The sequence below is a fragment of the Mauremys mutica genome, chromosome 1, assembly GCF_020497125.1.
Source record: "Mauremys mutica isolate MM-2020 ecotype Southern chromosome 1, ASM2049712v1, whole genome shotgun sequence".
In the NCBI taxonomy this organism is placed as follows: Eukaryota; Metazoa; Chordata; order Testudines; family Geoemydidae; genus Mauremys; species Mauremys mutica.
In genome coordinates, this window is record NC_059072.1 from 368,023,218 (window position 1) to 368,041,556 (window position 18,339).

The following is an 18,339-nucleotide window of genomic DNA, read 5'->3' on the forward strand; positions in this document are numbered from 1 at the left end:
GTATATTTTGAAATTGTACTTGATTACAGAGATCTCCATAGGGTCTGGTACCCTGTAAATGCCCAGGATGTATGGGTACATAGTTGGCAGACAGATCTGGAGTCATATGACAAAGAGAGAAACGTACACTTTCAGGAGGCACATGGGGCTGTTGCTAAGGTATCAGAGATCAATAATTTGCATTAGTAACTATAATCAGACTGTTCAGTACTTTTCATGGAAGGATCTTGAAAACATCAAGCAAAGAAAAGTCACAATGAACATATCCCCATTATACAGATAGGTGAACTGAGGGAATGTGTGGTAGGATGACAGACAAAAGCCAAGAGTCCTGATTTCACTTCCGTAACCACAGTCCCTCTATCACCCCAAGAGGGAAATGGACTCCTGCTCTCTCAAAGCCTGTTCCTTGGGTGGGATGCAGGAGAAATGCTGGAAGAGGAATCCTGAGCCTTCTCCATCCTCTCAAGGTGAATCTGAGGTTTCCACAACTAGCTGGAGTTTGTGAGCTCCCTGGTCCTGGAAATTGTCAACTCTGGGACTCCACTATCACTAAAAGAATGTTCCTGTGGGTAGAGTAGAGCCGGGGGCTTCTTGGGGACAGAGGCCTCACCCTCCCCACAAAGATGCCCTGAACAAGAGGGTGGGGAGCACTATAGGAAGGCTAGAAACTGGATTTGTGTTTGCACTGGATCTGTTCTCTCCCTCTCGGTACATTTCCTCCCAGTCTAATGTTCCAGGCTGAGTCAGACTTTCCAGGACTGCCCCGCTGGAGGGCGCTCAGATTCCCTAGTTGAACTCTCTGCCTGCTCATCTGGCTAATCGAGGGGATTTCTCCAATGTGGAGCCCCTGGGTTTTTAATAACTGGAATTAGACTGAATGAATTGTCCTATCAGTTCCCAACAGGGGCATCCTGTCCACCCGTATTCAAGTTACTAAGACTCTATCGCTGGCAAGAATGGTTTGACCTTCCTCCGTAGCTAAAGACAAAAGGGTGCTGGGGGTAGGGCCCACTCCTTGACCGTTAGGAGCACAGCACAAGTTCGAGGGACTAGATGGGGGTTAGTGAGAACAGGCCATCGAGTGGTGCCATCACGGGATACACAGCTGGAGGTCAGGGCTCTCCATTAGCTTTTTTAACTCTGCTTTCATTCTAATCATGCCTCCCTCTCATTGGCATAGAGCGGCTACAAGCACACCTTACAGCGGCTTAGCTGCAGCAGTACAGCTATACCACTGTAAGGTGTGTAGTGTAGACGTGAACTCAGGCAGGCAGAGGGGGCAGGTTATTACACACTTGTGCAGAAATTTGAAGAGCCTTGAGTACCGCAAAAGAGCAAAATGTTCCAAGGGTAAAAGTTTCCCCTTAAAAGAGAAAAGTAAGGTGAGTCCTTTGAAGAATTCCTAACAAATGGAAGCAGGAGAAAGGTCCCGCTCGTGTGAGGAACTTTCCAGGTTTTTACGCTACCCCGGTGGAATTGACTACTGAATGGATCTGAGACCTCACTCCCACTCCCTTTACCTACAGTCCTGGATGACCCTGAGAACTCCCCTTCCACTCTCTTATATGGCAGAGTCCTCATAATCCTGACATAGCTGGGCCCAGGATTTCTGGGGGGCTCAACCACTAACCTTGTCATGATCCATTAGGACAAGGGTTAGGGTACTTTGGGGTGCTCTCTCCACTCTGGAGACTTCTCTGACCCACTCCAGATGTGTAGTCCAATGATTTTGTGCCTTTGTCTTCGTGAACAAGGCATTAGTGTGGCCTCATCTGGAGTACAGTGTCCAGTTCGGGGCCCCACACTACAAGCAGGCTGTGGAAAAATTGGAAAGAGTCCAGCGCAGGGCAACAAAAATGATTAGGGGGCTGGAGCACATGATTTATGAGAAAGAAGCAATAATCCTGTGGCACCTTAAAGACTAACAGACCTTTTAGAGCATGAGCTTTCGTGGGTGAATACCCACTTCGTCGGATGCAAGTAGTGGAAATTTCCAGGGGAAGGTATATATATGCAGGCAAGAAGCAAGCTAGAGATAACGAGGTTAGTTGAATCAGGGAGGATGAGGCCCTCTTCTAGCATCTGAGGTGTGAAAACCAAGAGAGGAGAAACTGGTTTTGTAGTTGGCAAGCCATTCACAGTCTTTGTTTAATCCTGAGCTGATGGTGTCAAATTTGCGGATGAACTGAAGCTCAGCAGTTTCTCTTTGAAGTCGCCCTGAAGTTTTTTTTGCTGCAGGATGGCCACCTTAATATCTGCTATTTTGTGGCCAGGGAGGTTGAAGTGTTCTCCTACAGGTTTTTGTATTTTGCCATTCCTAATATCTGATTTGTGTCCATTTTGCCCTTTTCCTTAGAGACTGTCCAGTTTGGCCGATGTACATAGCAGAGGGGCATTGCTGGCATATGATGGCATATATTACATTGGTGGACGTGTAGATGAATGAACGGATGATGGTGTGGCTGATCTGGTTAGGTCCTGTGATGGTGTCTCTGGTGTAGATATGTGGGCAGAGTTGTCATCGAGATTTGTTGCATGGATTGGTTCCTGAGCTAGAGTTACTATGGTGCACTGTGCAGTTACTGGTGAGAATATGCTTCAGGTTGTCTGTGGGCGAGGACTGGCTTGCCACCCAAGGCCTGTGAAAGTGTGGGATCATTGTCCAGGATGGGTTGTAGATCCCTGAAGATACGTTGGAGGGGTTTTAGCTGGGGACTCTATGTGATGGCAAGTGGAGTCCTGTTGGTTTCTTTCTTGGGTTTGTCTTGCAGTACTAGGCTTCTGGGTACACGTCTGGCTCTGTTGATCTGTTTTTTATTTCCTCGTGTGGGTATTGTAGTTTTGAGAATGCTTGGTGGAGATTTTGTAGGTGTTGGTCTCTGTCTGAGGGGTTAGTGCAGATGCGGTTGTACCTCAGTGCTTGGCTGTAGACAATGGATCGTGTGGTGTGCCTGGGTCGGAAGCTGGATGCATGAAGGTAGGCATAACAGTCGATAGGTTTTCGGTATAGGGTGGTGTTAATGTGACCATGACTTATTTTCACCGTGGTGTCTAGGAAGTGGACCTCCCATGGAGATTGGTCCAGGCTGAGGTTGATGGTGGGGTGGAAGCTGCTGAAATCGTGGTGGAATTTTTCCAGAGTCTCCTTCCCATGGGTCCAGATGATGAAGATGTCATCGATGTAGCGTAGGTAGAGAAGGGGCGTGAGTGGACGGGAGCTGAGGCAGCGTTGTTCCAGGTCAGCCATAAAAATATTGGCATATTGTGGGGCCATGCTAGTGCCCATAGCGATGCCACTGATCTGGAGATATATATTGTCATCAAATTTGAAATAGTTGTGTGTGAGGATAAAGGCACAGAGCTCAGCAACCAGTTGTGCTGTGGCATCATCAGGGATACTGTTCCTGACTGCTTGTATTCCATCTGTGGGTGGGATGTTTGTGTAGAGAGCCTCTACATCCATGGTGGCTAGGATGGTGTTTTCTGGAAGGTCACCAATGCATTGTAGTTTCCTCAGGAAATCAGTGGTGTCACGGAGATAGCTGGGAGTACTGGTGGCATAGGGTCTGAGTAGAGAGTCCACATATCCAGACAGTCCTTCAGTGAGAGTGCCAATGCCCGAGATGATGGGGCGTCCAGGATTTCCGGGTTTGTGGATCTTGGGTAGTAGAAAGAATAACCCTGGTCGGGGCTCTAAGAGTGTGTTGATCTATTCCGGTGTTAGAGCCCCGACCAGGGTTATTCTATCTACTACCCAAGATCCACACTCTCACTGAAGGAATGTCTGGATATGTGGACTCTCTACTCAGACAGTGATTGCAACAATGATCTATACAGTTACAGATTCTGTCAATAACATCACACCCATGCTCCCCTAACCTTGCCCCCCATGGTGTGGCATTCCCACCTCTGTAGGCCAAGGAACCTGCAATTCTTGGCCATCCACTGGAGCTAGGGTTCCTCACTGTCTTGCTTCTTGGCCCTCAACACAGATCTGAGTCATAAACTTTTTGGTGTCCTGCCTTGGCTCAGGGATGGGAATACTCATTGTTGGTTTGCTGCTCAGCCCTGGGTGCAGGCCTAAGGGTATGTCTAGACTACGGGGTTATTCTGATTTTACAGAAACCTGTATTTGGAAACAGATTATATAAATTCGAGAGCACGTGGCCACACTAAGCACATTAATTCGGCGGTGTGAATCCATGTACCGAGGCTAGCGTCGATTTCCGGAGCGTTGCACTGTGGGTAGCTATCCCATAGCTATCCCCCACCCATTGGAATTCTGGGTTGAGATCCCAATGCATGATGGGGCAAAAACAGTATCACGGGTGATACTGGGTAAATGTCGTCAGTCAGTCCTCCCTCCATGAAAGCAACGACAGACAATCATTTCATGCCCTTTTCCCTGGATTGCCCTGGCAGACGCCATAGCATGGCAACCCTGGAGCGCATTTAGCCTTTTTTCACTCTCACTGTATGTGTACTGGATGCTGCTGACAGACGCGGTACTGCCGTGCTACACAGCAGCATTCACTTGCCTTGCAAGGTAGCAGAGATGGTTACCAGCCATATTGCACCGTCTGCTGCTGTCATGGGTGCTCCTGGCTGGCCTCGCTGTGGTCGGCTGGGGGCGTATGGACAAAAATGGGAATGACTCCCCAGGTCATTCCCTTCTTTACGTTTTGTCTAAAAGTAGAGTCAGTCCTGCCTAGAATATAGGGCAAGCTTACAAAAGAACCAGAGAGGACAGCCGCTCCATGTCAGAGCCCCAGAGATCCCGCAAAAATGATGAGCCGCATGCCATTCTAGGGGGTGCCCCTGCAACAACCCCACCCGTTGTTTCCCTTCTCCCCCCCCTCCTGTTATCCCCCCATTTGTGTGATGAAGTCATAAAGATGCATGAATAAGAAACACTGACTTTACTGAGATAAAATAAGGGGGAGGCAGCCTCCAGCTGCTATGATATACCAGGCAGGACTGAATCTCCACTAGACGTTAAAGGGGGTAGGGGGAGAGGAGCGCAGCCTCCATCTGCTATGATATACCAGGCAGGACTGAATCTCGAAGAGACAAAGCTTAAAAAAGGGAATGACCGGGAGTCATTCCCATTTTCGCCCAGGCACCCCCGGCCAAACTCACCGAGGCCAGCCAGGAGCACTCACGGGAGGATGATGACGACTATGAGTCCTATTGCACCGTCTGCCATCAGGTAGAGGAGAGGAGGGGATGCTGCTGTTTAGCAGTGCAGCACTGCGTCTACCAGCAGCATCCAGTAGACATATGGTGACATTGAAAAAAGGCGAGAAACAATTTTTTTCCGTATACTTTCTGAGCGGGGGCGGGGGGGAATTAATGACATATACCCTGAGCCACCTGCAACAATGTTTTTGACCCTTCAGGCATTAGGAGCTCAACCTAGAAAGCAAATGTTTTTTGGAGACTGTGGGAACTGTGGGATAGCTTGAGTCCTCAGTCCCCCCTCCCTCCCTCCATGAGCGTCCATTTGATTCTTTGGCTTTCTGTTACGCTTGTCACGCAGCTGAGTCCCTGCTGTGGCCTCTTTCTATCATAGCCTTGGAGATTTTTTCAAATGCTTTGGCATTTCGTCTTCTGTAACGGAGCTCTGATAGAACAGATTTGTCTCCCCATACAGTGATCAGATCCAGTATCTCCCGTATGGTCCATGCTAGAGCTTTTTTGGATTCTGGGACTGCACGGTCACCCGTTCTGATTGGCGCTCCACGCTGGGCAAACGGGAAATTAAATTCAAAAGTTCGCGGGACATTTTTTGTCTACCTGGCCAGTGCACTGTGGGATAGCACCTGGATGCAATACCATCAAATTGCGGCCACACTAACCCTAATCCCACATGGCAATACCGATTTCAGCGCTACTCCCTTCATCGGGGAGGATTACAGATACCAGTATTAAGAGCCCTTTATATCCATATAAAGGGCTTTGTTGTGTGGACGGATGCAGGGTTAATTCAGTTTACTGCTGCTAAATTCGGTATAAACTCACAGTGTAGACCAGGCCTAAGTTATAGACTTTTCCCATCATGTAATGAGAGTGCAGAATCCCCACCATGGCACCTCCTGCTGGTCGCTCTTGGAATTAGCTCAGTCCAGGTATGGAGCTCCCTCTGCAGGTGGTGTCTCGCTGCCGTTGCTCTGCTTTCTCCATCTTCTCTGGACCCACGTTGCTCTCTGGACCACGGTGTCCTCTTTAGGACACAGCCCTCCAGCCATGCCCCCAACTCCGTTCTCCCCGCTTCCGAGGGTATCCACTGGCCACAGTTGAGCCCTGTGCTGCAGTGGCAAGCTGCAGTCCTTTATCTGGCCACTCCCACCAGCATCCAGTGGGGCAAAATGGGGGGTGTTATGGGCCCACCCACCTCTCTGGGTCCTGGCTAAGTGACCCTTGAGTGGAAGACCAGGCCTCTCTGGACCAAGGTGTGAGTAATGTATCGAGGGGTAGCTGTGTTAGTCTGTATCCATAGAAACAACAAGGAGTCTGGTGGGACCTTAAAGACTAACAGATTTATTTGGGCATAAGCTTTCGTGGGTAAAAAAACCTCACTTCTTCAGATGCATGGAGTGATGCATTGGCAAGTTACTGAGTGGGAGATAATGTGAAGTCTTGGAGTTCACAGCTCACATGAGAGGGATCTCACAACCTCCAGCTAGTTCTGGAAACCTCACATTCACCTTGAGAAGAGAACCTCAGGCTCCCTCTTCCTGCCTTCCCTCTGCATCCCACCCAAGGAACAGTCCCTGCCAGAGCGGGAGTCAATTTCCCTCTTGGCGTGATGGAGAGACCGTGATTATGGAAGGGGAGTCAGGACTGCTGGGTTTTGTCTGTCATCATGCCATCAATCTCTGTGTGGCCTTTGCCAATTTACGTCTCACAGTGTCTCAGTTTACCTATATGAATAACGGGGATTCGTCAATAGAGACTTTCCCTTTGTTAGGTGCTCTGTTAATCCTTCAGAGAAAGGTGTTGCACAGGATGATGATAGTTACTGATAAGAATTACTGGTCTCTGATCTAACTGTTTGTGTCTCCCCTCAGTCATTATCTCCAGATCTGTTTGTCTACTATCTACCCATCCCTCCTGGCAATTTACAGGGTATCATTCCCTATACAGACGTAGGTGTTATCCCTTTTTTCTTCCTTATCAATTAGAATTTTATATATACACAAATACACAGAGCAGCCCCTTCCTCTGTGGCTCAGCAGAGAGCCCAAGAGTTCTCATCTCCCTTAAGGAAGGTCCCTTAATTACTGTTTACTCCGAAAGCTGGATAAATAACACAGAAGTGCAGACCAGCTTTTCTCCAGCCTGTTTACATTAAGGTGCCGCTTCTCTTCTAGAGGCTGAATGAATCCCCTGGGGATTGCACAGAGCTATATTATAAATGGTGCTCACCCCTGTGTCGGGTCTCAGTGTGGGATGTTGCTGGAGATGCTGCGGTGAGAGAGGGAAGACATTTCCGTCTCAGAATTCACAGGTACCATCTCTTGATGAGGCACTCACCTGCTTTACAAACTCAGTGCAACGTGGGCGTCATGGGATACAGTGTAAGTTTCTGGTCCATTCCGCTCTGCACAGCCATTAACATCCCAGGGCCCTTGCCACAGGGGATGAGTTTGCTCCAATAGCACTGGCCAAAATGTCCTCCTTTGATTAGCATCCCTGCCCGTCCCGGCTGATGCCATTCAGCGTGGAGGTGGGTGTATTTCTGTGGCACAAGGCAGCATTCAGGATTAAAGGTGGTAGAAGTACAGTACAATGCCAAATTCTGATGCCATGGCCCATAGTTCGCTCAGGCCCCACTATGGGAAAACTCCCCTGGATGAGAACTGAGTAAAGACCTGAGAAGACAGATGTGTGTTAATGGGCAGAGACTGTCACCTCCTTCTCTTGAATCTCAGGTCTCTGGCTGTTAACTGGGAGGGGGTTGGATGTGTGGGTAGGTGGGACTGTTACCGGACTTTTATCTCCTGGAGACCATGGAGTTGGAACAACATGGTTAAGACACATGTTCTCCTAGCTTCATTCGAGTAGTCAGCTGAACTGTCAAGCCTGAAAGTTTCAAAAAACAATTCAGCCATAAGCAAACATCCAGCTTGGGAAATGTCGCTCCTAATGCTTAAAGACTGGAAAACTTCAGCTGAAACTGAGGTCTTCCCATTGAAGGTATCAGACAACCTAATTAAAGGTTTTACCACCAAAGACACCTCCAATTCCACAGGCCAAATATGGATTATGTAATATGTAATATTATTAAATATGGATTGTGTCATATGTTCAGACAGTAAATGGAACTGAATGTTCTCTTGTTCGTGTGTTATGAGACACAATAAATGTAAATGCCTGATCTGCTTTCTTTATTGATAGATTCATGGCATATACGGTTAGAAGGCACCAGTCTGTCCTCCTGTATAACACAGACCATTAAATGTCAGTCAGTTACCCCTGTATTGAGCCCCTAACTTGTGTGTCACCAAGGCCTGATTCATACCAGGATTTTACATTGCAGACTCACAGAGACACTGTACGATAATGCACCACAAGGGTCATGTAATCTGATCCGCTGCCAAGATGCAGGAGATTTTCAGTCTAAACCATCCAAGGCAGGTGGTTGTCCCTTCTCCTTTTGAATACATCCAGCTAAGAATCTTCCATAACTGTCTAAGTTGTCTGTTCCATTGTCATCCTGTTGTTACAGTTAGGAGTTTTTTCCTGAAATTTCATCTAAATCTGCTGTGCTGTAGTTTGAACCCATTGCCTCTGGTCCTGCGCTCTGCGGCAGGAGAGAACAACTTTCCTCCACTTTTTTTATGGCAGCCTATCAAGTACCTGAAGACTTCTGCCATGTCCCCACTTCAATCTCCTCTTTTCCAAACTAAACACACTTGGTTCCTTTAGCTTGTTTATCAGGCTTCCACTGCATCCTTTGGAATATCTTTGTGCCTTTCCTCTGGATCCTTTCCAGGTTCCCTCCACCCTTCTATACAGTCACGATCAAAATTGGACATAGTACTCAACTGGGTCTGCAGACATGCGGAGTTGGAGAATCCACCATTTCTCTTTGCAGTGTTCCCCAGCGGTTAGTCTCCCTCAATGCTAAACATTTGGCCCTTATTTCAAACTGGAATTTGCCTGACTTCAGTTTCCAGCCATTGGGCCTTGCTCTGCCTTTCTCCGCAAGATTAAAGAGCCCGATACTTCTATATAAGGTTGTCATAAACAGATAGTTAAGGGTTAACGTCTCTTTTACCTGTAAAGGGTTAAGAAGCTCAGTAAACCTGGCTGACACCTGACCAGAGGACCAATAAGGGGACAAGATACTTTCAAATCTTGGTGGAGGGAAGTCTTTTGTTTGTGCTCTTTGTTTGTTGGTTGTTCGCTCTTGGGACTAAGAGGGACCAGACATCAATACAGGCTCTCCAAATCTTTCTGAATCAGTCTCTCGTTTTTCAAACTTGTAAGTAATAGCCAGGCAAGGCGTGTTAGTCTTATTTTTGTTTTCTCAACTTGTAAATGTTCATTTTTGCTGAGAGGATTTTACCTCTGTTTGCTGTAACTTTGAACCTAAGGTTAGAGGGCGGGTTCCTCTGGGTCATAAGAACCTGATTACCCTGTAAAGTATTTTCCATCCTGATTTTACAGAGATAATTTTTACCTTTCTTTCTTTAATTAAAATCTTTCTTTTTAAGAACCTGATTGATTTTAAATTGATGGTTAAATTCTTCTTGTGTTAAGATCCAAGGGGTTGGATCGGTGTTCACCAGGAACTTGGTGAAAAAGCCTCTCAAGGCTGCCCAGTATGGGGAAGGTTTTGGGGGGACAGAAAGTGATCCAGACACTGAAATTTCTGGATGGTGGCAGTGTTACCAGATCTAAGATAGTAATTAAGCTTAGAAGTGTCCATGCACATCCCCACATCTGTACCCTAAAGTTCAGAATGGGGGAGGATCCTTGACAAAGATAAATAAATCAAGATCTTCAAGTCTCTCTCTCTCTCTGACCAGCATTTTCTCCCACCTCAAATCATTTCTGTGGGTCTTTTCTGCACCTTCTCCAATTTTTCCACATCCCTTTTGAAATGAGGACCCAGAACTGGACACAGTTGCTTACACCAGTGCATTTGCAGAGGTAAAATCCTTCCCCTGCTTCAACTCCCCACTCTCCTGTTTATGCATTAAAGGATTGCATGAGCCCTTTTGGCCACAGCATCCCACTGGGATCTCACGGTGAGTTGGGTGTCCATAGTGACCCATAATACAGTGCCCTAGTCGGAGGATCAGCCCGGCATTCCCTGTTCCAAGATGATAACTCTGCATTTGAGTGTATCAAAACATTTTATTTTGCATGGGCCCGGCTCACCAAAAGCTCCAAATCAATCAGTGTGCCTGCCCCGGCCTCCTCATTGTAACCACTCTGCCAGTGTTTCGGTTCTGCACAAATTTTATTTGCAGTGATTATCCATTTTCTTCCAGATCATGGGTGAAAATATTGAGTAGCATCCAGCCTAGAACCAATGCCAGCAGAACTCCACTAGAAACTTCCCCATTCCCTGACAATGGTCAATTCACAACTGGTTTCTGAGATCTGTCAGTTAGCAGTTTTTATTCCATTTTATGTGTGCTCTACTGATATTATACAGTGTTCTTTGTTTATCTTAATATTTTCCCCTACAAAATCTAATGTCTCAGAGAAATTGAGGTTTAGTGCAGCTGCGCAGTTCCCTTCATCAAGCAAACATGTACTCATAAAATGAAGAAATTGGGATTATTTGAGAAGACCAGTTTTTTATAAACCATGTTGTTCACTGGCGTTAATTATATTCCTAGATTCTTTTTTTTAAAATCCCTTACAGCTTTTCCATTGTTTCCTAACCTTGCCAAATCTTTTAACCGAGACCTGCCCTGCATTTGCCTCCTTTTTGAGGTGGGAGGAGGCTCTGCTTTTGCCTATTGTGTATTGGTTCAAAATGGGATTTATGGTTTATCAGTCGCTCCTGATCTCTGGTGTTTGTAACTCTCAGATTCTACAGTAGATGCTGTTTCACAGCCACCTTGACTACTAATGGTCTGGAAAGTGTTTCTTCACCTGAGGTGATATGAGTACATCACAGTTCATCTTTACAAATGCAGAACAAAACTATTTCTTGAACACATTTGCCTTTTCTCAACATTAAAAGTTCCTTCCCCTTCTAGGAACTCACTGAAATATTTTCTAGGATTTCTTATTTTCTTAATATACTTAAGAAATTCTTAACCCTGCCAAGAATGGACTTTTCCTTTTTGTGATCCTTAACCCTGCCAAACATGGATTTTTCCTTGATATTTTTAATTTCCCTGCCACGATGGGTAGGGAATGGTGTCCCTAGCCTATGTTTGTCAGAGGGTGGTGATGGACGGCAGGGGAGAGGTCACTTGATCAATACCTGTTAGGTTCACTCCCTCTGCGGCACCTGGCATTGGCCACTGATGGCAGACAGGATACTGGGCTAAATAGACCTTTGGGTCGGACCCAGCACGGCCATTCTTATGTTCTTCTATGTTGCTTTCCCATTACTATTGCTGTCTTCACTTTGCCACTAAAGTGGCCCCCATTCATGTACTGTCTGATATTCATATTGTCTCTCCATCCAGGCAGTTGCACTGCGACCATCACCCTAGATACAAGAAGTCAGGGGAACGTACAATCCAAGTAGGACACACCTTTCTGCCTTGGAGTTGGACAACTTCTCCCCTGCTCCATGTCAGATTCCAACACAACTGAATTCACCAACCCCTCCACCTTCATCCTGCTGGGCATTCCTGGTCTTGAGGTGGCCCATGTCTGGATCTCCATCCCCTTCTGCGCCATGTACGTCATAGTCATCTTGGGAAATTTCACTATTCTCTTCATTGTGAAGAGGGAGCCGAGCCTCCATGAGCCCATGTACTATTTCCTATGCATGCTGGCAGTCACTGACCTGGTCCTGTCCACATCCACCATACCCAAAATTCTGGCAATCTTCTGGTTCAATTCCAGGGAGATCGATTTCAGTGCCTGCCTCACCCAGCTGTACTTCGTTCACTGCTTCTCAGCGATCGAGTCTGGGATCTTCGTGGCCATGGCTGTGGATCGGTACGTAGCCATCTGCCATCCCCTGAGATATTCCACCATCCTGACAAACCGCATGGTGATAAAGATTGGCCTGGCCGTCGTGCTGCGTGGCAGCATGCTCGCACTACCCTATCCCTTCCTGGCAAGGCGGTGGCCGTATTGCAAAACCAACATCATCCCCCATACACACTGTGAGCACTTGGAAGTGGTGAAGCTGGCCTGCGCCGACATCCGCATCAGTAGTTACTATGGCCTATTTGTGCTATTATGTAGGATTGGTCTGGATGTGTTTTTTATTGTTGTGTCCTATACCCAGATCCTCAGGGTCATCTTCAGCTTCCCCACAAAGGACGCCCGGCTCAAGACGTTTGGGACTTGCGGCTCCCACCTCTGTGTCATCTTAGCCTTTTATATCCCAACTCTCTTCTCTTCCCTCACATCCCGATTTGGGCACAATTTGCCCCTTCATTTTCACATTTTTATTGCCAACGTTTACCTCCTTGTGCCCCCCATGCTAAACCCCATCATCTATGGGATGAGGACCAAACAGATCCGGGACAGGCTGCTCCAGATCTTAACTCATAAAGAGACTAAAGTTTTCTCCTGGTGCTCTAAGTCTGTGACTTAGGTCCATGCAGATCTGGTTGGTGGCATGGTGTTGGGCTGTCTTCCCTGAATCACGTACTGTGTTTTCTCAGCGTTACATACTATGGAACTGGTGACCGTACAACTCATTAACACATAGGGTTGCCATCTATCTAATTATAATCATAATTGTCACTGGTCATCTGGACACCTGCCCCTTGCCCCACCTTTTCCCCAAAAATCCCCACCGCTGCTCCTACTCCAATACACTCCCTCATCACTATCTGGATCATCTATGTAATGGGTCCCCTCAGGTTGCCAGCTGGAACTGAGGTAGAGCTGACTCATCTGTCTCACCATTCTGGGTTCCCTCTTGCATTGTAATATATTGTGACAAGCTGAAACCCTCCAAGCTTGCCTCACCTCAACATCTATGGGCAGGGACCACCCCTAGATGTGTTCACGACTGCCCTGGCCAGCCACTCATGAAACTGCAATAGAGAACCTACGACCACAATACTCCCAGATGCCCAGCCTAAGATTCCCAGACCTCGACTGTCCTGCCCTGGTCAAAACCTGACCAGTATGAATTTATTACCCAGTCCACCATTTCTACAAAGGAAAGCGGATGTACACCGAATTTTGTGCATGGGCTGAGATCTTTCCTCTTTGCACTTGAAACAACACCGTCTGGTAAAATATAAAATAGGGGTGTTTAGCTAGAGAGAGAGAGCGCTTTTAAATGATTATTGGTGAAAGGAAACAGATCCAAGTAGATTATCATAAGAAACAAAACAAAACCACAACCTAAGGTTAATGTGCTAGATAGTGTTTGAATCCAGCAGTATCTCACCCAGTTAGAGCGTACAAGCAGGTTATCTTTCTCAGGCAGCCTGACTGCTTTCTGCCTGGGATGAGCATTTGCCTCCCTGTTCTGTCTTTTTCCTCCGGTACTTTCAGATGTGTCATTATAGGGAGAATGACAGCTCTGACATCCTGTTATTTCTCCCCTTTATGTCTTCTTCCAAATTGCTAGAAAGCCCTTTGCTGTAACCCGGGTCAAACAGTATGTGATTCTATGGCCCGAATTAGAGTCTTTTGGTAGCAGCATCCTAGAAATAATAAAGTTTTGTACCGGTGACCCCTTTCACCCAGCAAGCCTCTGAGTGTGGCCCCCTTATAAACGAAAAACACTTTTTAATATATTTACTGTTAGAAATGCTAGGGGCAAAGTGGGGTTTGCGGTGGAGGTGACAGCCCAGGACCCCCCATGTAATAACTTTGTGACCCTCTCAGGGGTCCCAACCCCCAGGTTGAGTATTCGTCTCATTCCAAAAGTTTGTGTGCTTGATCGAGCGCTCATAATTCTGTGGTTCATAATTCTAAGGTTCTACAGTAGACGCTGTTTTACATCCTCCTTAACAGCTAATGGACTGGAAGGTGTTTCATCATCTCGTGTGATACGTGTAGCTCATGCTGCTTCTTTCCAGATGCGGAAAAACATGCCATTATTATAAAACAGTTGTGAATATGGGGGTGCTAGGATGTCACAATCTCCACCTCCCTCCCCCGAGCTGGGATCCCTCTACTCCAGGACTGGAATGGGGGCCGCTGCAGCCTGACAAAGAGATTACAGTGAGTGAAGCCAGGATGCAGCAGCGTGGCGACTGGCCAATCCGGAGCGGTGAGGGAAGCCAGGAAGCCGAATAAAAGCAGCTGAGGTTTGGGAGCAGGGTTCTGAGGCAGAGTGAGGCTGTGCATCTCATTAGGAATCAGAAGTATGCAATCATGCAGCAGCAAGGTTTTAAATAAAAACAAGCAAAGAGAGGACAATTCTCTGTTAAATATAAAGTATTTTAAAAGGGGAAGTTAATAAAGATTTCAGAGGGTTAGGAAACCATAGAAAAACTGATATGGGATTAATTTAAAATAAAAGTCTAGGATTATAATTAATGCCAGTTAACAGTAGGGCTTATGGAAAATCAGTCTTGTCAAATAAATCTGACTTTATCCTTTAATGAGAGGGAACATTTGGTTGATCAAGGAAACCATGCAGATGTAAGAAACTTTGATTTCTATGAGGCATTTGATTTAATATTGGAAAATATACCGATTAAAAATGAACACAGTGCAATATCAGTAGAGCATATGCAACATGCATATAAACTGCCTAACTTACCGATCTCAGAAAGCAGTTATCAGTGGGCCATTGTCAGTGAATGGGGTGAGTGGGGTTCAGCAGGGATCAGTGCAAGGCCTGATGCTATTCAACATTTCTATCAATGATCTGGATGGAAATAGAAAATCATTGCAAAAAAATCTGCAGATGCCCCAAATATTGGCAGAATGGTCTTTTCAGGATCCCCCCAGTCCATAAGATAGTGCCCTTGCCTGTGGGTCAGGCCTGCATTCCTGGTTCTGAGAGAATCATTTTGGATTTGGCGGTATTAAAACATTTTGTTTGCATGGGTCCAGCTCGCTAGATGCTTTTCCCGCTGCGCATGGCTTTGGTGAAACTGACTGTGTCCAGTCCTGCGATCCACATTTCAAAAAGGATGTGGAAAAATTGGGGAGGCTACAGAAAAGAGCTGCAAAATGTTTGGAGGCTGGGGAAAAGGCTGGAGAGTGAGGGACTTACTTTATGAAAAAGACAATCAAGTGGAGAATTTCCTGGGGAGAAATCAATGGGTAATAATGGTCTCTGTATTCTAGCAGAGAAAGGCAGAGCAAGACCCAACGGCTGGAGCCTGAAGCCAGAGACATTCTTGTTTGAAATAAGGGCCAAATACCTAGCACTGAGGGTGATTAGTCGTTTGGACACACCCCAAAGAAAAGTGGTGGATTCTCCAACTCCCCATAGAATCATAGAATCATAGAATCTCAGGGTTGGAAAGGACCTCAGGAGGTCATCTAGTCCAACCCCCTGCTCAAAGCAGGACCAAACCCAACTAAATCATCCCAGCCAGGGCTTTGTCAAGCCTGACCTTAAAAACCTCTAAGGAAGGAGATTCCACTACCTCCCTAGGTAACCCATTCCAGTTCTTCACCACCCTACTAGTGAAAAAGTTTTTCCTAATGTCCAACCTAAACCTCCCCCTCTGCAACTTGAGACCATTACTCCTTGTTCTGTCATCTTCTACCACTGAGAACAGTCTAGATCCATCCTCTTTGGAACCCCCTTTCAGGTAGTTGAAAGCAGCTATCAAATCCCCCCTCATTCTTCTCTTCTGTAGACTAAACAATCCCAGTTCCCTCAGCCTCTCCTCATAAGTCATGTGCTCCAGCCCCCTAATCATTTTTGTTGCCCTCCGCTGGACTCTCTCCAATTTATCCATCTCTGCAGATCCAGACTGGATGCTATTCTGGAAGATCTGCTCGAGGCTAGAGTGGTGCTGCTGTAGCACATCAGTGTAGACACTGCTAACACCAATGGCCGGGGTTCTTCCGCCAGTGAGGACAATCCCACCTCCTCCTCAAATGCAAAAGGAGGAGGAGACAGTTTCTGCATTCACACACAGCTGGCTCCTGAAATCTTTACTCAGTTCTGACTCCAAGTGGGGGTTTCCTCATTGGGAACTGAGGAAAGTATGGGTCACAGCCTCAGAATTTGGCCTTGTCTTGTAATACTAGTAATACCTTTTATCCTGAAGGCTCCAGTGTGCCACTGAAATGCAGCCACCTCAGGTCTGGCAGCCAGTCAGACTGGTGCCCCAGCGAAGGGTGACATTTTGCCCTGTGAAAGAGACAAAATTCATTCCCTGTGGCAGGGGCCATGGGCAGTTTAAAGGATGTGAAGAGCGGAACGGACACAGACTTACTCTCTATCCCATCACATACATGTTACACTGGGTTTATCGAGCAGGTGAGCTCCTCAGCAAGAGATGGTACCTGTGAATCCTGAGATGGAAGTGTCTCCCTGGGAATCCCCCTCAGGTAGCCGTGTCCCACGCCTCTCTCACCCCAGCATCTGTAGCAGCATCCAATGCTGAGGGCCGACACAGGGATATGCATCCTTTAGAATATAGCTCTGTGCAATCCCAGTGGGGTTCACTCAGCCTCTAGGGGATTAGCAGCATCTGGATGTTGTGGAAGTAGAGCAAGAACTGACTTGGATTTTGATGCATGACAGAGAGGTGAAGTGAGTAATGTAGATCAAGAGTCAGGCTAGCGGTAACCCTAATAATGTGAGATTTGTAGAAGCGAGGATTGTGTGAAGCGAGTGGGTAAGAGCTCTGGGAGAAATCGTTGCGACCTTGTGTCGATAATAAGGAATGTAAATTGGCGTCTAAATAGAAGTGAGAGAAATAAGATAACAAAATAGCCTATGTATAAACAAAATGCAGCTGTTGCTCATTATTGTAGGTAACAAAAAGTATAAATTCTTGCTGTCATTGTTTACTTGGAGAGAGACCTGCCTAGGAGGGAGAAACCTTGTGTCCTAGCACACTCCCTCCCTTTATACAAGTGTAAAGAGAAAATAAAGTATCTGACTCTGCTGCACTCAACCAAAAAGTGAGAACTAAGTTTTTCTTCGACAATGTAAACAGGCTGGAAACAAGCCTGTCTGCGCATTTGTGCTATTCTTCCAGCTCTAGAAATAAACAGTAAATATGGGCAGGGTTGGCTCCAGGCCTCAGCATGCGAAGCGCGTGCTTGGGGCGGCAAGCCACTGGGGGAGCTCTGCCGGTCGTCCGCTGGTCCTGTGGCTTCGGCAAAGGCAGCCTGCCTGCCATGATGGGGGCAGCAAAATGCCTAGAGTCTCCCCTTGGTTAAGGGACCTTCCCAAACGGAAATGAGAAGTCTGGAGCTCTCCACTTTGTCAGAGAGGAATTGTCTGCTCTGTGTATTTTTTTTATATATATTAAAATTCTACTTGATTACGAAGAATTAGGGATAATGCTGAAAACTCCATAGCATGTAACACCCTGTAAACGGGTTTGTTGCTAAGGGATTAGAGATCAGTAATTTTCATCAGTAGCTATCATCAGACTGTGCAGCTTATTTCATGGAAGGATCTTGAAAACACCAAGCAAAGAAAAGTCACTATCCCCATTATACAGATCAGTAAACTGAGGGAACAAGTGGCAGGATGACAGAACCCAGGAGTCCTGATTTCCCTGCCATAACGATGGCCTCTCCCTCACACCAAGAGGGAAATGGATTCCAACTCTGGCATGGCCTGTCTTTTGGGTGGGATGCAGGGGAAAGGCTGGAAAAGGGAGCCTGAGCCTTGTCCATCCTCTCAAGGTGAATCTGAACAAGGGTGTCCCTGCAGGCAGTCTAGCGACTGGATTAGTGTTTGCAATGGTTTTGTTATCTCCCTCTCATTTCATTTCCTCTCATCTCTCCCAGGTTGAACTGAAATATAATGTTCCAGGACTGCCCCAGCTGGACGGTGCTTGAATTCACATAGTTGAACTCGATACCTGCTCATCTGGCTAATTGAGAGTATTTCTCTGGTGCAGAACATCTGGGATTTTAAGCACTGGAATGAAGCTTAATAAATTCTCCTGTCTGATCCCAACAGGGCACCGTGTCCACCAGTATTCAAGTTACTTAAACTCTATCGCTTGCAAATATGGTTTAACCTTCTTCTGTAGCTTAAGGCAAAAGGGGGGTGTGGCTAGG

General features: G+C 46.6%; 1 protein-coding gene across 1 annotated transcript; it reads left to right on the forward strand.

Moving 5' to 3' along the window:
- The first annotated feature begins 11,773 nt into the window (after positions 1-11,773).
- LOC123362870 (olfactory receptor 52E4-like) lies at positions 11,774-12,754 on the forward strand. Its single transcript, XM_045003394.1, has one exon. It carries the CDS (start codon positions 11,774-11,776, stop codon positions 12,752-12,754), a length of 981 nt encoding a protein of 326 aa, XP_044859329.1.
- Positions 12,755-18,339: the final 5,585 nt, after the last annotated feature.